Raw genomic sequence first — 25,311 nt, forward strand, 5'->3', positions numbered from 1 at the left:
TGTTCAAGTTTCTGCAGTTTAGTTGCATATAAAAAGCTCTCTAAAAATTCCCATTGGATAATTTTCACATTAAAATTTTCTGTGTATTTGGGGCACCTGGGTGGCTCAGTGAGTTAAGCCTCTGCCTTCAGCCCAGGTCATGATCTCGGGGTCCTGGGATCGAGCCCTGCGTTGGGTTCTCTGCTCAGCGAGGAGCCTGCTTCCCTTCCTCTCTCTCTGCCTGCCTCTCTGCCTCCTTGTGATCTCTGTCTGTCAAATAAATAAAATCTTAAGATCTGTCTAAAATTTTCTCTGTATTTGAAAAATGTTATGCATTCATTGGTAAACATACTAGGGTAGAGACAGTATATGGGGGAAAACGAAAATATAAGATAAATCATGATAAAGTCAACTTCCCCAAAGAATGTTAATTGTGTCAAACTGGATGAACCCATGCAATCAGAGGTTTCCTGTTTCTTAATCTGAACTGAAGATTTCTTATAATGACCTGGACAAAGACCTGTGGATAACATGTTAAGTTAGTGGACATAAAGCTAGGAGAGTTCCAGGTCATTAGGTGAAGGAACTAGAATTGTACCAAAATATTAATCAACTGGAACAATAGACCAACTCTAGCAAGATGAAATGTGGTTTAATGAAACATATAAGAATGTTTTAGAAATTTTTGTTGATAAGGACGATGTGAGTCAGTTGATGGGACTGCCAAGAAGAGTTCATTTGTTTTTGGTGTGAATTAATAGTGCTTGGAATGGGGGGCGCCTGGGTGGCTCAGCGGGTTAAAGCCTCTGCCTTCAGCTCAGGTCATGATCCCAGGGTCCTGGGATCGAGCCCCGCATCAGGCTCTCTGCTTAGCGCAGAACCTGCTTCCTCCTCTCTCTCTCTCTGCCTGCCTCTCTGCCTACTTGTAATCTCTATCTGTCAAATAAATAAATCTTTAAAAAAAAAAAAAAAATAGTGCTTGGAATGTGGGCAGCGGCCCTCCCACTTGTCTGTGTTGGCCACCCTGTCTTTGGAGAATCAGGACGGGTCTACCCAGCACATTTTACAAGGGACGTCCCTATTGTAATGGGTTTCATTTGTATGTTACAGACAGCTTTCAGTGTGCTTTTTTGTACTTAGAAGTAACTAAGTTTTACTTAACAGTTGAATGCCTAATTTATGAGCAAATTAGAGAGTACCATTGGTATGTTGGGGAACTGGCAGAGTTCATCCTGGGAAGGAGAAGACTCACCAACAAGCCAGCCCCTGTCTTCCAGGTTCTGAACTGCTTTGTGCAAGAAGGAAAGTAACATTTTGTCTTGGTGTTAGAACTAAGATTGTGGGACAGTCATAAGGGCAACAGGTTTCAATTCTTGAAAGTTAGTGTAGGCTTTATTGTGAAGTAATGAAAGTGTGTGTCAGTTTTAATAGGCCCAAAGGAAGGCTGAGAGAGGACTTCATAGGGATTTTGTAAAGATTTCTGCATTGATCAGAATATTGAATAGGATTACTCATATACTAAAATCAGTCTAAATATCAAAGAATTTATCAAACTTGAAATGTTAAAAAAAAAAAAAGGTGGGTCACTGTCAAGTTCACATCTTCTACTTGAAAGGAGACTTGAAAAGTCAGTTCATCTGTTGTCCAGTCTCCCTGCAAGATGATCAGATCTAACCTTCATGCAATGGATCATAATCGTTCTGAGTTGAAAGATTTGCAAAGTGGCTATCATAGCTTATTTTAAATCTCAATGAAAATTTTAGTGAAGCCTGTGATTTAAAATTCTAAAATGAATATAGCAGAATAGGTTGGAAAATCTTTCACGTATTTTCCATCTGTCCAGGGCGCACAGCCGTCCTTCTTCCGTAGTTTGCATCTGCATATGGAAACAAATTCACATACGTGCTCTGTTTTGCCCCTTTTCTATGGGCGTGCTGGCTTATTTTTACCTAGTGTTCTATAACTAACTTCCCTCCCCATAGATATTTTGAAGATGTTTTCATATCTGTAATAAGGGAACCTGTTTGTTCTTTTTATGGAGCTAATAGTATTGCCAGTATTTGAATGTAGCATTTATTAGCCCTCTATTTATGAAAATTTAGGCTGTTAGCTTTTTTTTTTTCCTTTTTTCCTGCCACTGAGCTTAGGGGTGGGGGATGACTAGCTGCTACTGTGCTAGGAGCTAAAATTGGCCAAAATTTCCTGCAGTTTACATTTAAACCTTTCCCTGTAAGTTGCAAGCGTTCAGTAGACTCCAGAATTCCGAAATATTTACATTAGGCGGAAACTGCCAATGCAGTTGTAGTCTAGGTAGGAGAGAGATTTCTGGTGCTTTCTACTCCACCATCTTCCCAGAATCCTTCCTCTGTTATGCAGATTTAATTTGCATTTTACTTATTATGAATGAAGTTAGGCATGCTATCCTAGCTTAAATATATCCACTTTGTCCATTTTTCTATTGCCTTACTGGTCGGATTCCTAATAGTTTCTGGGATCTATGCTTGGAAATTAGCTCTTAAAGATGGAAGTTACACACATATGTTTTTCCTCATTGGTCTTTTTCTAATGATTTTGCCTATGATATTTTTTCCATGCATGATTTATTTATTTATTTTTATTTATTTATTTGACAGAGATCACAAGCAGGCGGGGGTGGGGGGAGTGGGGGGAAGCAGGCTTCCCGCTGAGCAGAGAGCCCGATGTGGGGCTTGATCCCAGGACCCTGGGATCATGACCTGAGCCGAAGGCAGAGGCTTCAACCCGCTGAGCCACCCAGGTGCCCCCCATGCATGATTTATTTTTAATGTTTAAATTTATGACTTGGAGATTTGGGTTCATGGTTAGAAAGGTGTTTCACATACTAGCGTTAAAAGGAAACCTTTTATGTTTATCATGTACCTTTATGGTTTCATCTTTTTATTGTTCCAGTGAATTAAAAACTTTTAATGTAACAGTATGTGTCATACTGTTAATGTCATACTGTTTAATATAGCACATGTGTCCTGTGTCATACAATTTAATTTTTTTTTAAAGATCTTATTTATTTATTTGACAGAGAGAGATCACAAGTAGGCAGAGAGGCAGGCAGAGAGAGTGAGAGGGAAGCAGGCTCCCTGCCAAGCAGAGAGCCCGACGCGGGACTCGATCCCAGGACCCTGAGATCATGACCCGAGCCGAAGGCAGTGGCCCAAACCACTGAGCCACCCAGGCGCCCACAGTTTAATTTTTTTCTGCTTGGTTATCCAGTTACTTTAACACCATTGATTAAATAGACCATCTTTTACTACTGACTTGAGGTGCTATAATGGTATTTTCTAGTATGTTTCTGAGTGCATTTGGATCTAATTCTTGGGTCTATTCCAGTAGTCTCTCTGTTGATGTATAATATGATTTATTTTGATAATGCAAATAGAATTTAGGGAACTCTGCATTCTAAATGACTATCCCTGTAGCTAGATTTGAAATTTAATTTTTTTCCTCCCAATCTTTTGTGGAAATGCAGACGTCTCTACTTTAAAAGTACTTACTGATTGACTTCTGTCACTATAATATTTGCTGACATTTTAGGTCTTAAATGTAACTGCAGTAATTGTTCATAAAAGTATTGAAGTCTGGCACATTTGTGAACTATACTAACATTGTAGGTGTTTCCAAGAAGATGGTTTGCGCAGATCTCCTTTCCTTGATTGGCATTCATGAATTTCCCGTGCCATAATCCTCAAAAAGTAACTCATTGGTGAAGCAAACACTGTAAAGAACCGAATGCATCCGATGGAAGAAAATGGAAGTTTTCAGGTTTTGAAAGCTATTTATATATTTTTTTTAATCAAATGACAGAGATGGGTCAAAGGCTCAGTAAGATCCCCTCCAATCCATTATTTCTACATTTTTCCACATCCATTATGTTACCTGGACACTTGGTTTGCAAATTGAAGCCCTTCCTAGCAGCTCCTGGGCTTGGCAGCTAAACTGTTCTCAGCTGTCTTGCTCTCAGCAACTGCTGTCCTGTTTCCATCTGGTCCTTTCCTGAGCATGCTTACAGAGCTGAAGTTGGGGACTTACTTGACCTTGTCAGTACACACACATAAGAGGTTCCTGCTTCGATGATCTCCGTATCCACAGAAGCAGAAAGGGTAATATAACGGTGATGGCTCTGCTCTTGAGCTTGGTTTAGCTTCCCTAAAATGAAGCGATAACCTTACACAGAGTGGTCTTTTTCCTTCACTGTGCAGGGGAAGAGGTTTCTTACTCTGGGGTACAATAGGGCAGTTCTCTACCGGTCTATTACTACCAGCAACAGTTTCTCTACAAACTGTTTTGTCAGATTCCTGGATCTAACAAAAAAGGAGGGCTTTTTAAAATTTTTTTTGAACACTCTTGTGTCTCCTATTTGAATGACATTTTAATAAGTCTTTTGAACAGATTTAAAGGGAGGTCCCATCAGCCTTCATCTTGAAGCCAAATCCTACCAGTTTGTCTTCCTTCCTAATCTTTTCATCATTTTCTCCCCAGCATATTTCCAAATGCTTCACGTCTCTCTGTAGAATCCAGAAGTGGACTGAGTTCTTCAGTAGTGGGAGGAGGAACAAATTAAATGGAAAGATCACTCCTTTCCTGTTCCTTATGGTATCTTGGGCTTGTGTTTCTTTATCGGCAAAACTGTGCTCTCACCAGTTGAGCATTTTAAACTGGTGCCCGACCTCCTGTGGCCCACCTCTGCTGAAGTCTGTGCCCGTGGTCAGGGCTGACTTCGGGGACAGTTGTAAGGGCTTCATGCCCATGCTTGGTGTAAGGCTCTGTTTCTACCATCCTCAAATTCTTAATTTTTTTAACAAGAGGCTCCTCATTCTTACATCGCACCAAGCCCTACAAATTAAGTAGCCGACACTGCTTGTTGCCGATGACCAGAGGACATGGTTGGTAACTCACAATTCATGTCCCACCCACCTTTAGTAATAATGATGGCTCTCAGGTCTAGGGTGAGGAAATCTGGTCGTGCACTCGAACTCCCCTCCCCTGGTGTACAGCTCTTCCCTTGGTGTGTGCTTAAATATTCCCTCCCTGTCTGCCTGTTGCCTCTCTCTCCTTAGGATTTGTCTCATCAGTTCTCTGTCTCACCTCAAGCATTGAGGTATGCGCATGGAACCCAAACTTTGGGCATCAAAATGTGTTCTTTCCAGGGGATTCTTTCTCAGGGTTCCTCTGTGCTCTTTCTTCTCATTTTCCTTCATCTAAGGCAGCTGTTGTTCACTCATCTCCCAGGATATTTGTCCTTTTGGCTCTTCTGTTCAGGATAGCTAGTGGTTTTGGACAACAGTTCATTTCTCTTCCAAATTTTAGATTTTTACCTGCTTCTATAAAGACACTAGGGCAGTAAATACAAGAACTCCCATCTGTAGAAATTTATATTGCATTGCAATTTTAGGTTTCCAGAGTATAAGAAGTGAACTGGAAACCTTTTAAAATTGAGCCATAGTACAAATAGCTTTTTAGCTTTTTTTTTTTTTTTTCATTAACATAAATCTTGTTCTAGGTGTTAAATTAACTTTCAGCAATCATAATCTTTAAGAATCGTTACATTTTGGGGCACCTGGGTGGCTCAGCGGGTTAAAGCCTCTGCCTTCAGCTCAGGTCATGATGCCAGGGTCCTGGGATCGAGCCCCACATCGGGCTCTCTGCTTAGCTGGGAGCCTGCTTCCTCCTCTCTCTCTCTCTCTGCCTGCCTCTCTGCCTACTTGTGATCTCTGTCTGTCAAATAAATAAATCTTAAAAAAAAAAAAAAAAAAGAATCGTTGCATTTCTCTGATTAGCTAATGTTTCAGCTAATTCCCTTTTTTTTCTTACAGCTTAACAAGCAACAATTGCAGTTACTGAAAGAAAGGTTCCAGGCCTTCCTCAACGGAGAAACCCAAATCGTGGCCGATGAAGCATTTTGCAATGCAGTTCGGAGTTACTATGAAGTAAGTTTAAAGAGTTTTGGTTTTGACATTACGATGCTTTTTAAAAGTTTTTTTAAAAGTGTCTTTCCCATTTTAAGGAACTCACTAGTATGCTGGGAAGGCAATGAGTTTGCAGCGTTCCTGAAAGCATTGTCAATTTTATTTTGCAATTTAAAAACTCTACTTCCACGACCTGGTTTCCAGAGATAAACGGAATTGGAAATTATTGACATCTTTTGAGGAGAAGTAAAGTGTTCAGAAAAAAATCTTCTGGCAGTGATTGATACAGCTGAGTATAGCTATCTTTGGGTCCACATGTCTGAATTATCCTTCTTAATCAGGATTTCAATAGTAAATTGCTATCTTGTGCCATTTTGTTCTGCAAGCCTTGTAATTAAGATGAGTGCTAATTTCAGTAGGATAAATAGAATTCTCTTTTCTTCCTGGAGGAATACTATCAATACCACCTTGCTGTTTGCTGTGGTTTTAGTTTGTGATTCGTCAGGAATTCCCCATGGATTCTCTATGAGCACCAGCGTCCACACGTGGTCATTGACTGCTTCAGTGAGTTGCCAGTGGATGTTAAATTTAGAAAATTCCCTTTTTATCTTAACCGTCTCAGAGCCATTGGGGGAATGCATTCCTTTTTATTGGGTGGACAATCTAAATCTTCACCTGTAGAGCCAGACCATGCAACCCTATTAGACTAGTAAAAAGAAAATGTGGAGAATGCAGTAGGTCAGATATTCCCTGATGTGGGGAATATCTTTGCATGGAGAATAACTGGATATATTGGTAATTGGTTGGATTTGTAATTGACTGATGATATGCCTTAGAAGTTACTTCATGCAACCCAAGGGGGCTTTACATTACCCCCAGTGTTGGTCCGTTGAATTGTATGAATGCAGAGAATTCTTGCTTACCAATTACGTGAATGGCATGAATCTCACGACAGTAGTGATGTTGTCTAACCGGATCTTGACTCGAAATCCCTAAAGTATAGGACCTTAAAAATTCTTTACTTTTTTTTTTTAAACATTTTATTTATTTATTTGAGTGACTGAGATCACAAGTAGGCAGAGAGGCAGGCAGAGAGAGAGGAGGAAGCAGGCTCACTGCTGAGCAGAGAGCACGATGCAGGGCTGGATCCCAGAACCCTGAGCTGAAGGCAGAGGCTTTAACCCACTGAGGCATCCAGGCCCCCCTTAAAAATTCTTAAGTATAGGACATTTTATTTCATCTTGAGTCAGTCTTTAAAGGTGAAATCTTGCCTTGAATCTTACAAGATGAAATATGAGGGCCTATCCTAGTGTCATGTAATGAAAGAAAAGCTAAACGTCTGTGTTCAGGAGAAGGAAATGGGGTTGAGGAAAGTAATTTGTGTAAAAAAAAGATGTAATTTAAAAAATTAAACAGCTCATTTTTGGCTCGGGTAAATGTACTAGGGACCCTGGGCATGTTTCGGTTAGGAAAGCTGAAACTGGGTGAGGGGAACGTGTGGGAGTTTGCAGTAATATATCTGCCACTTGTGTCTAAATATAAAACTATTCCAAAATATATTCCAAACTGTTTTTTAATATGCTTATTAAATGACTTAGTGTAGGGCACTTGGGTGGTTCAGTTGGTTAAGTTTCCAACTCTGGATTTTTGGTTCAGGTCGTGATCTCATGGTCATAATGTCAAGCCCTGCCTCAGGCTCCACACTGGGCACTGGAGCCTGCTTGAGATTCTCTCCCTCTCTCCATCCTCTAACCCCTGCTCTGGCTTGCTCACTCCTCTCTTAAAAAAACAAAACAAAATCGTTAAACACATAATGTGACATGGCCATACGTTTGCAAAAGGCACACTTAATCTATGTTGATGAAAAGATTGTAACTTCAATCAGAAGAAAGAGTAGCCCCACTGTATTCTACATGAGGATTGTGTTCTCTTCTGGGCGCCATATATAAAAATGTGGACAGGGCGCCTGGGGGGCTCAGTGGGTTAAAGCCTCTGCCTTCTGCTCAGGGTCCTGGGGTCGAGCCCCGTATCCCACTCTCTGCTCAGCAGGGAGCCTGTTTCCCCTTCTTCTCTCTCTGCCTGCCTCTCTGCCTGCTTGTGATCTCTGTCAAATAAATAAATAAAAATCTTAAAAAAAAAAAAAAGTGGACAAACTCAAGGTTAATCTGGTTTGGAACATATCATATGTAGGTTATTTGAAGGAACAGATGTTTAATCTGGAGATGGATTAAGTTGTGTTTTTGGAAACTACAGTAAGAACTAGGACTAAGATGGCCACTAAAGTGGGACGTTTGCAATCCACCATCAGAGTTTTGTTGCACTGTCCGAATGCAGAATGGGCTGGTGAGGGCAGCGGCCCTGGAGGCCAGATTCTGGCTTCACTTCACAATCAGTTGGAAAGCCTGTTGCCCCAACAGGTCCTGAAACTCTCCCCTGGACTTAGTGAATCAGAAATTCAGAATCTGTACTTATCAAAGCTCCTCAGATTGTTGTACAATTGGTAGGTTTCTAACCAGTGGAATTAGAGGATTATTGGTTGGAATTGTTACAGAAAGAGTTGTAAGAACTAAAGAGGTAGTTGGACTGGGTGATCTAGTCTTTCTGGCCAGTGTTTACTTCTGAGACTATGTCCACCTTGTCTTTGTACAACCCTCAAAGCAGTGTTAAGATTAGTGATACTAATATTGTGTTTATGGGGATATACTTCTAGTTGAATTTAGAAGTTACTCTCTAGGTGGTACACAGTTGGTACTTAAACTCTTGAATAAGAACACTCTTTTGGATAAATAAGGTTTTTTGTTTTTTTTTCCCTTCTCAATTTTCTTCCTCATAATACTTTTCCCTTTATTTTAGGATTACAGTTTTGTATACTTTGCTATGACTGATAGTGCTGGTAGTCTCTCTCAACAGCCTAATAAAAATACCCAAGTTTTTTCTTCCAGCATCTCTGGGTAAAGAGTTCAAGTATTACCCTCAAATTATAGAAACTAATGCTCACAGTTGTTAAATGACTTGTCTGCTGCTATATATTGAGGAAGCATCTGAGTTAAATATGAATCTACATTTCAGACTCATACTCATGGAGCTGTTTCACAGTTGCCTTTTTGAATACACCTGTGTCGGGTAGTATGTGCCCAGCAAGCTGAAAAAGATTTCATTCTTTAGAATAAATCCTCTAAACAGACTCATCTATTTCATCACTAAAACAAGAGTACTAAAATCTGTACAACTAATTAATAGAGCTAAAATTTCGCTTTCCACTAAAGCTTCTGAAAAGTAGATTCTTGGGTTCCACCCAAGACTTACTGAGTCAGAATTCCTGAGGATAGAGCATCTGAATTTTGAAGTTGGATCTGGATGACTTCGACTCACCCTATTTTGAGAAACACGTTGAACTGGATCTTACAACTGCTGGCAGAGGTGTTTTCTGAAGGAGCTGTTTTTGTCCTGGTGGTTATTGTATCCCTAGTGTGTAGCACACAAATGCATTCAGCAAATATTTGTTGACTAAGTGATTGAGACCTGTCACACTTATTTCTCTATGTGGAAATTGTTTATTCTTTATTTCCCCCCACAACTCTTTTTCTGAAGGTATTGTTTGTAAAAGTATGTTATTTATTTTGATTGTAACTGTTCTCGTTCATGGTTTGTTTCTTCAAAGATTGAAACATTTCAGAAGCATGGTTGAGCTTTTGTGTTCTCTCTTAGTATTCGATGGTTCTATGATCTTTTTTGGCTTCTTACATCCTTTGAGGTCTATTTTTTTCCGGGATATTTTGTTTGCTTTTATACAACTGTTTTCAACTACTAATAATCTTATCAGCAGTAATTTTCTCTTTTATTAGGTTTTGTAGCCTTTAGCTGTGATGGCCATTTCTAACTGTAATAGACATGAAGAATCCTAGTAAGTGTGTGTTACTGATACAACAATATATATTCATACTCTCAAGTTCTGTTTGTTTTTTAGTTGCATAAATGCTGTTTAGTGATTTTATGATGTCTTTTCCAGCTTGGTTGAATGTCTATTTTCTAAAGACAATAGTTACTGGTGTGTTTTTTATTGGTTATAACTTCAGATACCTCTTTGTTCCTTTACACTTGGGATCTTAATTACAACACTTAAAATACAGTCTTCCTCCATGTTATTTGACCTAAAGCATTTCTTCAAGGTATATTCATTACTTTAAGAGATCATCTTTCAACTAGATCATGACAGGATTAGATTTTGGGATTATGTGGTGCCCTCTTAGGGGTGCATTCATGTGTCTTTGTTTTAGTATTTACCATGAATACTATGCAGAATGCTCTATGTATTGTGAAGGTAATGATTTTTATTGACAACATAATTTTTATCACATGCATTTTGGTAAGATATCTTAAGTTTGGCTATAATATCAGCCTATGGAGTACTAAACATAAGTCTGTTTTTGGTGAAATTTCACCAGTCTTTTTTCCCATAAAGTTAAGTACAATTAAAAAAAAAAAAAAAAATGGACCTAAGCATGTAAATCACCTAACAAGGCAGCCGCAGTGGTACTGAGGGACCAGAACAGGAAAAGAAGAAAGGGCTTGTAGTATATATAGCTACTTAATAAAAGTTAACAGTAATAATCTTGGTTATTTTATGGTTGCTAATGGTTGGTCGTTAGATTCTGCTCTGCTTTCTTTTTTAATTGAAATTTTTTTTTTCCTTTCAAGTGTGTGTGTGTGTGTGTGTTTTATCTCCTGTAAATAACTTGCTGTTGGGAGGAAGGCATAAAGTGGACATTAATTTTACCAGTATTTGCTTTTTTGTTTTTCAATATAGGAATCGATCTCAATATAGGAATGGTGCCACGGTCTTGTTACACTTTGGCCTCACATCATGATTCAGGAAGAATTTAGACCTATCTTGGTCTATCATGCTATCAGGAACTCTTGGTTCTTTAGATAAAATCCAAGTCGGCAAAGCCATATCCTTCTGGAAAAAATGCCATGTCAATGTTTAGAGATTCTGAGTGGTCACCCTGCCGCAGCTTTCTTACGGGTGAGCTGTTGAGTCGCAGGTGACTTTTATAAGTGTAGTCCTTCATTAAATTTGAGCTGATTCTGGAAATGGGGAAACGTAGGTCTTACTGCAACCTAATACTTTCCAACTTGTTCTTGCCATCAGGTACCTGCTCATTTCACAAAAATCAAGTGGGCTTCATTCAAATATAAACAATGACAGTATGATTTATAGCAGACATGTAAGAAAGTAAATGGCCTTTCTCAGAGATTTCCAAAAGAATATACAATTGCTTAGTAGTTGCTTTCAGCATAACAAAGTTAGAAGTTTTATCACTCCTGGTGGTGGTGGCTTGGCTTTGTTCACAACTTCTGAGAAAGGGTGTGGTTTTCTTATTCCACTGGTTTATATTCTTCTGGTTTTGAAGAACAGATGAGGACTATAGGGGTGTTTAGCATTTTAAAAGCTGCCAAAAATGTATTGTCATTAGTCACACCCCCGCCATCACCATTTGCTTTTCATATTTTCTCCTGCTAATAAGACAGAATGAGTCTTAAGACTAAATTAAATTGAAATTAAAAATGTTTTCAGTGTTTCTCAAATTTCATATAAAATGAAAAACTGAATCCTAAAATATTTTGAACTCTGATTTAGGCCCTTTTATTACATACTTAAAATACATTTTTAAATTCTGAAATTCAGAAGATTTCTACTTTACTAAAGAACAGTTTTAAATAGAATTAATACATACTTATGTTAGGGAATTAATAAGGAAAACTTGCTATCCTAAAGCTGTTGCTAAAAAACAGTATTAAAAACATAAAATAAGTCCCAACTATTTGGTTCAGTTGTTCCTGCTTTTGGGAAGTTTTAGCACTATACATTGGTCATTCTCATTTCTTTATGAATGAGCTGTCCATTTTTCCATTTGAATATTCTTCTTTTAAACACTGAGTTATAGGGGCATCTGGGTGGCTCAGTTGGTTAAGCATTCGACTCTCGGTTTCAGCTCAGGTCATGATCCCAGGGTCATGAGATCCAGCCTTGCATGGGGCTCCTTGCTCAGTGGGGCGTCTGCTTGGGATTCTCTCCCTACACTGGCTTACTCTCTTGGTCTCTCTCAAATAACTTAAAAAAAAATACACTAATTTGTAAGTGTTCGTTATAGACCAAGAGACTTTGTTATGCTGTGGTTAACTTCTTTTGTACATTTCCTTACCTGCAATACTGCATTTCCTATTCTGGTGGAATGAAAGGCACATTCACATCCCAAATAGAGACTGCATCCATTTTGTCTGCTTTGGATTTTCTTGTTCAAGAACCATTCATGAGTGTGCTTTCATCCCATGTTTCCACCCCTCCAGCTACCACCCTCCTTGGATTAGTAGCTCTGGGAGTAGATAACGGATGGTTGGTATAATTCATGTCATAGCTGTGGACCTGTTTCTTCATCTGCTGAAGGGGGAAGAAGATCTCAGATTGTCTGTAATTGCACAAGTCTCTGAAAGGTAGTTTGTCTCTAGGCACTTTTCCTTTCTTTGTCTTGTATACTCTCACATCTTGAAGATGAAAAGAACAAAGGAGGATGGCTTGATACTGTGGTTCTAGGAAAATTTCTGGGCCATAGTTTTAAATTTCTATACACACATATTAAAAGAAAGCAAGACTATATCTTCCTAATCCAGAACACCAAGGAACTTCAGCCTGCTTCTCCCATGGAAACTGGGATATCCGTTCCAGCTTCCTGGGACCAACAATCACTTTGGTATCCTTCATTTTACCTACTTTCTTTCCCTGGCATTATAACTGAACTCTTAGTATTTACTTAAAAAATAAGTACAGGGGTGCCTGGCTGGCTCAGTCAGTAGTCAGTGGTCAGTACTACTCAGTAACCATGGTTACTGGTATTAACTCAGATTACATGAGTAATCTCATGGTTATGAGTTCAATCCCCACATTGGGTGTAGAGCTTACTTAAAAGAGCTCACCTCAAGGGCTGGCCTACTGTGGTGGTCCAGGTGACAGTGACATATGGTGTAGAATGAGAGCCTTGGAAATAAAGATCAATGGGATGACTGGCATATATTTGGAGGATAGAGATTGGACTCTGACCTTGACCTTTATCCCCCACTACCTTGTGTTAACCTTAATAAAATTGTCAGTTAATTTAAGAAGTGCAGTTCTTTGGTTTGTGAAAACTGAGAACCTTTTAATGCATTTTTGTTTTGCTTTATGTAGTCATTCTTTTAGAATTAATAGGCACTACTTGAATGTTACTTTGTCTTGTGTGTGTCAGCTTGAGGGAGAGAGGCTGAGCAGGTCTGCATTTAAATATTTTGATGAGCATTTCTGTATGATTTTACTTTGGGATAGAAAGATTTACTTTTCATATTCCAAGGGATGTTTGACCTGTCAGAATCCTTTAAAATTTGAAATAATGCCATGGAAAAGGCCTATATTTTCATAGTGAATTGATGAATGCTGAGTAAACCAAGATTGGCAGCCTGTGACAGGAGGGTATAAAAAAAGGTCAGCACCTTCATAGATGAAATCCCAGGAACCAGTAATGAGAAGTGAGGTTTTAAATTTGCGTTGAGCTCTGCAGATCACATTGTATTTGTTATTTTTGATATTAGTGGTTTTATTTCACGTCGCATTTTCTTAAATTCTAAGGATGGCATTTTCAATTAAGCATTTTGTAAGAAGCTGGGCAATGTTTTCATGTCTGAAAACATTTCTATTTCTGTTTCGGGGAGCTTGCTGTATAATGCCTGTCGATGTGTTTTGTAGCCTTGCCTGCCTTCTTGATGGCATCCATTTTGTAGTGAGGAAGGCATAGTCCATGGTAGTAGGATTTTGTTGGTTGAAAGCAGCCAAGGAAATCACTTCGAGCATTTTCTTCCTTTTTACATATTTTTAGGAGAATTGGTGATTGAGTTTTTCAGGCTTAGGTGACGTATTTGTGGCAGAGGGCATGGTTCTACCTTTCTCTCTTTAACCGTTGATCTTCATCTGCATTCTCATATAAGGATGGCATATCTCAGAGTAGCCGCAGGTTAGTAGATCTAGTGCAGTGTTCCGGTTTGGCCAGGGATTTGGAAACTTAATCTAAGCCAGGTAGCCACAAGGAACAGAAGCACATGTGGATTACTCAGTTCAGCTTCCTCTAGTCCCCAAGCCCAGTGTTCACGTTCTCCTGGCTGGGTTACCGCACTGCAAGGGAATGTCTTTGTCATATCTCAGATGCTTCTTTTTGAGTGGTGCCACAGTCTTGTTACACTTTGGCCTCACATCATGATTCAGGAAGAATTTAGACCTATCTTGGTCTATCATGCTATCAGGAACTCTTGGTTCTTTAGATAAAATCCAAGTCGGCAAAGCCATATCCTTCTTCTGGAAAAAATGCCATGTCAGTGTTTAGAGATTCTGAGTGGTCACCCTGCCGAGCTTTCTTACAGGTGAGCTGTTGAGTTGCAGGTCACTTTTATAAGTGTAGTCCTTCATTAATAAGGGAAAAGCTCTTTAGGTGTCTTTCTTTGAGAACTTAGTTTCATTCCTGTTACTTTGTTATCTTAAGAGTAACATTTCTTTGAAAAACCATTGTTCTTTGATTTACCTCATGAGGCAAGTTGTATCATACATGGATTTTTTTGTATCAAATTTCTTTCTAATTTTACAGTTAATTTCTTTGATACCTGAAACACTTTTCAATTTCTAAACGTTTTCAGGGGTAAATAGTTTCCCTGAGCCTTTTTGACCCTGAAAGTGTCACAACTTTGTATATCACTCTTAATTCAGACGTGTTTCCTTTGCTTACCTGCTGTCAGGTTTACTCAATAGAGTCTTTTGCATTGAGTTTCTATTTTTAAAGCTTTTTGTCTGTTCAGTGGTTTCAGGGGTGAGATTTTGAGAGGAATCCCATGTACCCTTGTTAGCCTGGTCCAAGTGGGTGCTGGTCTCACCTTGATATGTCCAAATTTTTCTCCCCCATAGCCCTAAAAAAGATCAGAAAAAAGTTCTTAAAGCATAAGGTATTAAACAGGTAAAAGATGCAATAAAATATGCTGTTAGCTATGATCGTCATTGATCATCTGTTTCTTAGTACATTTTGGTATATTACCTTTGGTTTTTGTTTTTTTTTTAACCTTTGTTGTTTTCAAAGTGCTTACAGAAAGTCACTTTTGTATCATTTGGGGTCATTTGATCATTGGGGATCATTTGGGATCCCCAAAACTCACTATAGCCATAGTCCCTACTCTTTCGTACTTCACAGTTGAAGGAACTATTTTGTCAGTTGAAGGTACCCCTAGGATGGAAAATCTTATTTTCAGAAGATCACTGGGAGGAGCATTCTTTTACATACAAATCTAGGTATTTGATGGGAGGTTTATTTTTTAAGTAGTTGAGCTGGTGAAATAGCATTTTTTGTCTTGATAAAGGACAGCTATTTGGAAAAAAAAAAAAAAAAGGAAGCTGCTTAGGAAGTACTTGCTGTTAGCCAAAGGGATAATAAAGAAAGCTATTAGCATTTATCTCATAATCTTTCAACCATCCACTGTGTTTGAGGGGCTGAGCAGGTGCCCTCCAGGTGCTTAGCTTCTACCTTGCTCTAAAGTACTAGCTTTTGAGGGTAAAAACACATTCCCAGCATTCCTGGTTGTGATGAGAGGAAGGACCATGAAGAATTCCAAAAGAGACGATTTCAGAGAGAAACTGATTAGTTGTAATTTACAGTTGATCTTCTTAATCCGGATAGAACTCAGGGAATCTGAGTGCAGATGGGAAAATATTACACCTTTATTTTCACTAACCTCTAATTGAAATTCAGCATTTACTTAATGAATGTACACCACAAAGTACAGGAGTACCAGCCATATCTGTGGTTTTATCCCCAATCAAAATACATGTATTTTCTTTTTTTTAATTTAAATTCTAGTTAACATACAGTGCAACATTTCAGAGGTAGAATTCAGGGATTCAAAATTATGTATTTTCATATCACATATTTGATTGCAGCTATCTTGGAAATACTGGGGAAGCTCATGAACTACACTGAAATTATAGTACTTTTAAATCCTTTAGGACATCTTGTTAAGAGTTATTAAAGATGCGCATAAATTGCTATAGCACATATTCTTAAAAATATTTTCATAATTGTATTTCAGTAAAACTGCTTTCCTTTGTAATCGTATGAATTGTGCTTAAAAGCATTATTCGAGGGGGTGGGGTGGTTCAGAGGCTTTGCTAAACTGCCAAAAGGTTCCTGTTACCAAAATGGTTAGAAATCTGACTAGAGGACTTTTGAAGGCTTCGTCACAGAGGAAATAGTTTAAAGCACAAGGGGTAATAGCAGGCAGAGAAAATGGTGTTTTGTTTCTGTGTTGGACTTGCAGATTTAACACCTTTTATCTGTGTGACTTCTGGAACTGAACTCTGCTGCTTCATTTTCTTCATCTGTAAAACAGTGATAAATGCATCCACCTCCCAGGATTGTTGATGATTAAACCAATTAATGAATTTAAATTGCTAAGCACAGTGCTAAATGTGAGCATTATTATTACCTGGAGCATTGCTTTCCCAAAAGTACCTGGCATATTTTTTTTTTATTTTATTTTTTATTTTTTTGCCCAGTTCAGCACTTAATTCATATTATCATGTGTATTGCTTCCTAATTAAAAGCTCTTTCAGAGCAGGAAATCATGGTTTATATGCTCCTGAACATTTAGACACTGGGTAATCAATGTTGAATTAAACAGCTCATCTAATAAACATTTATTGAAGTGCTAATCAGGTACTATCTTAAGCCCTGGAATTAAAAGATGAATAAGGCAAGGGTTTTTGACCTCCAAGAGTCCAGTCTGTTGGGAAAGAGGGATGCATGAGCAGTTGATGATGAAAATCATCGTGGCCAACTTCACTAGCATGGAGTAGGGATGATTGAAACCACCTGATTCTTCTAAAGTTCTCCCTTCTCTGTTGAGCAAACCCAGGAAAATTGGAATGTGCTGGTCCCTATCTCAACATGAAAATATTATGTCCGTGGAAGTTGACCTTCTGTGGATTTCTTATGAAGCTGTGAAAATTAGATGAAGCATGTTCATTTGCTACAGGGTGTGGTGCATAATGCATTTCAAATGGTAACTTTTCAGTTGAACAACCAGTATCTGTCTCTGATGTACTAAAAAAGAGCTTCCTATGGATATACCTAATAGTATTTAAAGTTGGAATAATTCTACTTGCTATTCGTGTGGCAATAATCTTAGGAACATCTAATTATTGACCAAGAATCAAACATGGTTCACTTTTAAGAACAGGATGGGAGACAGATCATGTAGAGGACAAAGTAGAAGAGCCCAGGGTTCTTCATGTGATGGTGATACATACTTTTATAATATCTTACACTTAATGTCAAAGTCTATTTAAGCATATACGATTTTAACAGCATTCATTCTGTATGTGGGGCATCTGGGTGGCTCAGTTGGATAAGCGGCTGCCTTCAGCTCAGATCATGATCCCAGGGTCCTGGGATTGAGCCCCGCATTGGGCTTCCTGCTCTGCAGAGAGCCTGCTTCTCCCTCTCCCTCTGCCTGCCGCTCTGCCTACTTGTGCTCTCTCTCTGTCAAATAAATTATCTTTAAAAAAAAAAAAAAATTCTGTATGCATTCCTAATTTTGTTTCCAAATGTTTGGCATGTTCTTCCAAATCGAGTTAATATGCTTACATTCCTTAATTCAATGAGATTATGTTTTCACTGTGGCACACATTTATTGTCTCTAAAAGAGCTAACACGGACTCGTTTGGCAGGACACCCTCAGCATGACTCTGATTTGTTTTATTTCTATTCAGCCAACATTTGGGTGTCCATTGATCATGTGGATTTGGAGTAGCCCTGCCTGTGCTCCAGGATTAGGGGAAAATTGTGAACTGTTGAATTCAAACATAATGTTTAGGAAACATTTTAGTAATTGTAGTTCTCTATTGTAGGAACACTCCCTTTTCAGTAAGTTTTTTTCCAATTTTGAGATGGTATGCACATGTTTTCATTTTTTAAATTACGACAAATAGTTGCAGAGGAAATATTTCCTTCCCCAGTGGCCTTTAATCTCTACATGATTTTGATGAAAAGTAAGTGATGATTTCCTACTTCTGCGATTTTTTCCCCCCAGTCACCTTGGACTATGTTTAGTCCTTCATATACTGCTGGGATTTTAGCTTGACTAGTTATCCCTGTTCTGAAGGTTTCTATGTCACAGAAACCAGGATGGGAATTAAATTCCCCTACCTTCTACTTTTCTTATAAAGTTATATGCACATCTGGAATACCAGGGATAGGTGTTAAAGCTGTGGTCATTGTAGGTGGATTAGGAAGGGTCCTTCAAGAGGTAAGGCATTAAAATAGACTTGACCTCTGTTCCATGCATGTTGGGGAGAAAAGGAAGGGAGCTTCCCTCCCTCATTCTGATTGGGAGCCTTTGTTTTTAAAATTGGCTTCTCTCTGTGCTCTAGTTGGGCACTGAGAGTGATGAGGGGCAGTGTGATCTTGGTGCCCTTATTTCCTTGCAGCATGGAGAAAGTAGATGATTTGAGCAAGCTAGGAAGTGGAGAGGAAGGGTTGTGTTTATGAGACGTCCCTTCTGGCTCCCCTCCATGCAGAGCTGCATACCTCAGTCATATTTGGTGCTTCTCTGTTTCACTCCCTCCTCTGTTCTTCCTCCTCCCTTTTTTCCCCCTACTTCCTCCGCTGTCTTTAAAGAGCTCTCCTATACTCAATACTGTCCCCCACCCCACACCGCCCCTGAGGTGACTGCTGGCCCCGCCTCCTCCCGCACTCAGATTCTGGTTTGCCCATTGCTATCACCCAGTATGCAAAGGAGGCTGAGTCCTTAGAACAGAGACGATTTGCATCTTGGCTAGGGCTGTTTTTTTTTTTTTTTTTTTTTAACTTAATCTCTTCAAAGTTATTACACTTAGGATGGTTTTACTATTGAAACAGTAAGTGGCAAGTGATTATTGTAAATGCAGCAGGTTGTAGGTAAAAGCAAGATCAAGTGCACCCTGATTTTAGATTCCTGACGGAATTCTGTTTGAGAAAGGGCTTTAATTGCCTCTGTTTACTGCTCTATTGAACTCACGGACAGTCCAGGTCCTTGGCTCCCTGCATTGTCTCTGACTGGTAGTCTGTGGTTCTTTTTGCTCTTCTCTGCTCCATAGTGTTTTCTCATTCTTTTCAGTGTCATGTTGTAATGCTTGCATGTTTGATCAGTTCGTTGACAGTTTTTATCTTTGTCTTATTCTAACAGCCTGAAAGGACTAAAACACAGTCCTCTGGGCGACTTATAACAGCAGAAACTTACTTCTCAAAGTTGTGTAGACTGAGAAGTCCAAGATACGGTTCTGGCAGATTCAGTGGGGTGGCTTGCAAGGAACTACTTCCCGGTTCATGGATGGTGCTTTCTTGCTGTGGAGGGGGCTCGGGAGCTCCGTGGAGTCTTTATAAGAGCACTAATCTTATTATTGAGGGCTCTACACTCAGGACTTAAGTGTCTTCCAAAGACCCCACCTCCTGATACCATCACATTGGGTGCTAGGATTTCAGCTTGGGAATTTGGTGGAACACAAGCCTTCAAGTCACAGCACCTCATTTCACTAAATTGCCTCTTACATACGTGGCTAGTCCTCAACGGGGGGAGAAACAGGAGTTGCTGAAGGTAACATGTGCATCTTGCCTTTCATTATGTGCCCCGTTGGCTCCTGCCACTTTCCTCTATCCAAAGAGCATAGAGGAAACGTCCTGTGGCACTGTGCTCCCTGCTTATATCCTGTAACCCTCCCTCCTCTCTACATCCTCCTTCCACTTCTCTCTCCCCTTTTTTCCTCTTCCCTTATCTGCACATGATTTTTCCATGTCAGAAGATTTACAGATATGTAGGAATATAATGGAGAACATGGAATATGAGATTGCTGGAGTTGTCAGATTAAGATGTCATGATCAAATTGCATAGTGACTGTCACATAAGCTGCTCAGTTTCTACCTTAATAAACCTTAAGTGTGTATCGGAAAATGTGGAATATACTAGAGATAAGTAGTATTTCATTATTTTCTGCCCAGTAATTTTTCTATGTGAATAAAATGGTTCTTTCCTGGGTGCATTGTGAAATTTAAGGCCCTTGAGCTAAAAGATGGTTAAGATTTCAGTTGCTAAATGTTCTCTAAGATTTTCTACAGCAGAGTTTTATTTACTCCTTATTTTAAAGCTACTTCATTAATACTATTAACTTTAGGGTATGAAGATTAATTACTTTTTCATTTATAAGCTAACTTCCACATGGAAAATCTAAATATTATCTGTAAGCCAATTTGTAGTCTCATTGGGAGAAAAAAGTTTCTGCCACTTCTTTGTCATGTTGTTTATAATTTGCGTAGAAAATTTTATATGGTCTCACCCATTTAATGTTTTCACTTAAACATTAAAACTTACCTACAAGAATCTGTTCTTTTTTGTTTGCTTTTTTTTTTTTTTTTTTTTTAATTTTTGTAATGTCTTTGTACCTTTAGGATGACTGGGCGGCTCTGTTGGTTAAGCATGGGACTCTGGGTTTAGGCTCAGGTCGTGATCTTGGGGTCATTAGATGGAGCCCCACTGTCAGGCTCCATGCTGGGAGTGGAGCCTGCTTAAGATTCTGTCTCCTCCTGCCCCATACCCTCCCCATGCGTGTGCTCGCTAAAAGAAAAATGTTTTTGTACCTTCAATTTACACATTTTTGAAGCTGCCAGACTATTTAGGCATCGCTACTAAATATCCATCCTATTTTGCTTGTTTGGTGGGACCAAACTGAGAAGAGGAGAAAACTTCCTAATTGGGTTCTTGACAAGCTATTTGGAAAATTAATGCCAACTGATAAAAATGTGATAGATAATGCCAGACATGAAAATAAGCTGGGAATCTGTCATAGTTTGAATTCAAAAATATTAAATGTACAGAACAGTTAATATTAGGAAAGATAATTTGCACTATGAAATAATCTTTGTTTTGTCATTTTTGTTCATTACAAATTTCCCTTAAGTGGCAAATTTTGTTGGTATATAAAAAAATCAGAACACCTGTGTTAGATTGTCAAAATTTAAAGGTTTCTTAGTAGAATGAAAAGCATGTTCACATTCCATATAGAAACTAAACATTTTCTTCAGCATGGAGTGGCTATAAATAGACTCAAAGTACTTCAGATCAGATTTGCTCCAAATGAGTTTATTGTAAACTTTTGAAGAAAAATGTAATTTTTCATGTTGAAATGTGTATGAAAGATACAGCCCTTAGTAAAATGTGGGGGAACACGATCATGTTCATGTTTCTGTTAGGGTCACAGGGATCTTTAAGCTTCAGTGGTACATTACTAAGAGTAGACAATTGGGATTTTTACTTTGGAGTTGGTGTACTGTTTGGTTTTATAATTGTAGAACTTGCTTTCCTTTCCTCACAGATTGTATGAAAGTTTTAAGCCTTATACCAGTGAGAATTTTTTGACCGTGGCAGATGAGGGTAGCTGGCTTTGTCCATGGGAAAGCACCTCTGAATTTAGAGTCAGGTCTGTATTTACACTCTGCACCTTCCTCAAAGGAGCATGCACTCAGTTTGAACTGCAGGTGGGCCACACAGGTGGCCTGGTACACAGGCTTAGAATAGGGCTGGTGTTTTCCTGTGAAAGAATCTTTTCATGTCTTTTAGGTATAGGCAGAAGAACATCTACTGATCTTAATTGTAGGGCAAAGGAGTCCTGTGTGCCTTATAGATGGGCCAAATTTGGATTCCTGCTCCTTGTCCATAGGCTCAGGTTCTGTACCCCACCAGTTTGACTGTAAGGAGAGAAACCTTCTCCAGGAAGCAGAATTGTAAGGCTTAATTACTCCTAACTAGTAACAGTGGACAGTCCAATAGTGTTTGCTTGCAAAAGGTTAATGCCCTGTCACTGGAGAGAACACCCATGCTATTGAGTACTGGGGGGTAAAGGGTATATGCAAGTAAAAAGGTTTTATATATGATGGAAGAGCTCAAGAATCTCAAAACTTGCTGAGAGGCATTCATTGTCACTAAGAAGGAAGCAGTGTCTTCAGCGGCATTCTCAAAGTGAAGATGGGTTCTTCCACCACCCAATTAGTAAATTCGTAGTGTTAACATCAGCCTTGTAATGAGAGTGTTTAGGCTCACAGGTCTGAGTCAGAACATCTGCCATGGACTGAAGAGCATCTTGGAAACACTAAAACCAAAGCTTTGGGGTTTTTTGGTTTGTTTTGTTTTCCTTAAGCCTTTAACTTTTACTTTTCTTTTTTTTTTTTTTTTTTAAAATATTTTATTTATTTATTTGACAGAGAGAGATCACGAGTAAGCAGAGAGGCAGGCAGAGAGAGAGGAGGAAGCAGGCTCCCCGCTGAGCAGAGAGCCTGATGTGGGGCTCGATCCCAAGACCCTGAGATCATGACCTGAGCTGAAGGCAGAGACTTAACCCACTGAGCCACACAGGTGCCCCTAACTTTTATTTTTCTATCTCTGCTTTGTCTTTGCTGAATATACTGTTGCCTGAAGTAATTGCTATAGTGCTGTGTCTGGGTATTTACCACAAAGAATAAACTTGAAAGTAGTAAACATGATGAAAATAGTAAAACTAACACTGAAGTCTAGTTATAGTAGTCTTGTGAGACGAATGTTACCAAGATAAATGAAAAACAAATGTCTGAATAAGAACAATTAGATAGGGTCGCCTGGGTGGCTCAGTGGGTTAAAGCCTCTGCCTTTGGCTCAGGTCATGGTCCTGGGATCAAGCCCTGCATCTGGCTCTCTGCTCAGTGGAGAGCCTGCTTCCTCTTCCTCTCTCTCTCTCTGCCTGCCTCTCTGCCTACTTGTGATCTCTGTCTTTCAAAAAACAAATAAAATCTTAAAAAAACAAAAGAACAACTAGATAAGCACAGATAGTACAGTTATAGTTAAATTGGGTTTTAACTACTTTGAACAGTTCTATGCCAATAAATTTGGAAATCTATATGAAGCGATTATTTGGAAAAATTGACTCAAGAAGAAATAGAAAACCTGAATGATCTGTTATTATGATAATGAAGTGATGTCTATGGTACCAAGACACTGGGCTCAAATAGTTTACCAAACCTTCAAGGAAAAATAATTTCTAATTGTTAAGCATTCTGGAAGTTAGAAGGAATGTTTTTCTGATAAAGCTAGTATATTTTTGTACAAACCAAATTTGGAAATTATAAGAAAACTAAATATCAGTCTTTTTACATGGATACAAAAATCCTTAATAAAATATTAGTAAATTTCAGTGCTGTGTATCATGAAGTATGTTATATTGTGTGTGAATGAGTCAATATTAGAACTACTGATATCATTGGGATAGATTGTGATTATAGTAACATAACAAATGGCATTAATACAGTTCAACATGTGCTCAAGGTAAAAATATCCAAGATTAAATGGGCACTACAAAGAAGGTTCTTGAATATCAGAAATTTATAGAAAGTGACCTAGCTAATGATGAAGACTTGAAGTTTTCAAAAGAAAATCAGGAATAAGACAAGGCTACTCTCCCTTACTATCCTCCCTTAATACATTGTACTCCTAGTCACTTCAAATGGAAAAGATAAACTTCTAAAGGTAGACTGTCCATAGTGGTGGCTGCTAAGTTTTCCACATAAACCATTTCAGGATGAGCTATTGAGAAACTACTAAAACAACTTCAAGATTGCTGGATGAAAACTAGAGAGACATACAGAGACCTGTAGCACTTTGTTAAATAACCTAGTAGAAGATGGCAGTAAGAAAAAATAATTCTCAAAAGCATTAAAACAAAGTACCTGTTAGGTATAAAGCTGACTGTAAGGCCCCAGGGTAGAAATACTATGAAATATTTACTGAACATACACAATCTGTTTCTGAATGGGAAGATTTGAAGTCCTGACTTGTCAGTTAACCTCAGTGTAATGAGGAAGTCATTGCAATTGCAATCTCCAACAGGATTGTGCTTTGTCTTATATTACTGATAAACTGATACTGAAGCTTACATGGAAGAGCCAAGGGATCAAGAACAGCCAAGATTATGCAGAAGAGGAGAAAGGGCATGAGGAGATTTGCCCTACCAGGGACAAGTGGTTGTAATTGGAGTTGGCTTATTTACCTTCCCTCACTATTAATACTGCCATAATAGGTCATAAATAAACACATGCATAGATATAAACAAGTGGCATTATAAACTTTTAATGAAATGACGGATAAACATCACACTTTTAATGAAATGATGGATGAATAAACATTACTAGGATAATTGGCTACTCATAGGACGTTAAATATAATCCTGCATTCTGCCCTCACAGTCTGCGCAAAAACATTCTACACATTATATGCGGAAATGCGAAAAGAGCTTTGAGGAAAATGAGAAAGAAAACAAAACAAAGGAAAAGGAGAAAGAAAACAAAGGATGCCTTCTTTAAGGCAAAGAAGGCACAAACTGTAAGTGTTTGAAATTCTGAAAGCTGAGATATTTCACAGGACAAAACAAAGGGGGGCATTAAATAGATGGTATTATGATCAACAAGCCAATGATCATCAGAGGCTTAATATCTAAAATAGATGTAATTCCTGTACATCTGTATGAAAAGGCAAATAGTCCCTGAACAGAATGAGTAAAGGATATGAATGACAATTCAAAGAATAGGAAATCTAAATGGTTAATAAACTGTAACATTTTCATGTAGCCGCTGTAATAGTTGCCACAAACTGGCTTAAAATTATTCTCTTCGGGGGCGCCTGGGTGGCTCAGTGGTTTGAGCCGCTGCCTTCGGCTCGGGTCATGATCTCGGGGTCCTGGGATCGAGTCCCGCATCGGGCTCTCTGCTCGGCAGGGAGCCTGCTTCCCTCTCACTCTCTCTGCCTGCCTCTCTGCCTACTTGTATCTCTCTCTGTCAAATAAATAAATAAAATCTTTAAAAAAAAAAAAAAAAAAAAAATTATTCTCTTCGTTTGGGAGGTTAGACATCCGAAATCAAGATGTAAGCAAGGCTCCTCTCAGAAATGTCTGGGGAGACTTCTTCAAAATCTTCTTCCTGCTTTTCGTGTCTTTTAGCATTGTCTTCCTTAGTCTTCTGATCCTGCCACTCTAGAGTCTGCCTGCCTTTTAATATTGCTGCCTTTCTTTCTGTCTGCCAGATCTTGCTTGTGTCTCATAAGGACTCTTGTCATTGGATTCGGACCCACCTGGTAATCGAAGATGATTTCTTCACTTCAAGATCTTTAATTTTATCTGCAAAGACTTTTTTTTCAACAAAAGTAACATTCACAAACTCCAGGGATTTGACAGGGATGTCAAATATATCTTGGAATAATTCAACTCACTACGAAATCAAGA

The 25,311-nt window shown here is 38.7% G+C and overlaps 1 protein-coding gene across 17 annotated transcripts in view; it reads left to right on the forward strand.

Annotated features, from left to right (window-relative positions):
- Positions 1–25,311, forward strand: part of CADPS2 (calcium dependent secretion activator 2) — a 519,834-nt gene that overhangs the window by 119,698 nt on the left and 374,825 nt on the right. For all 17 annotated transcript variants that reach the window (XM_046019950.1, XM_046019953.1, XM_046019955.1 and 14 more), the window contains exon 2: positions 5,826–5,939. In XM_046019950.1, the coding sequence (XP_045875906.1) occupies positions 5,826–5,939 (114 nt within the window). The remainder of the gene's footprint in view (positions 1–5,825; positions 5,940–25,311) is intronic.

Source organism: Meles meles, chromosome 10 (genome assembly GCF_922984935.1).
Source record: "Meles meles chromosome 10, mMelMel3.1 paternal haplotype, whole genome shotgun sequence".
NCBI lineage: Eukaryota > Metazoa > Chordata > Mammalia > Carnivora > Mustelidae > Meles > Meles meles.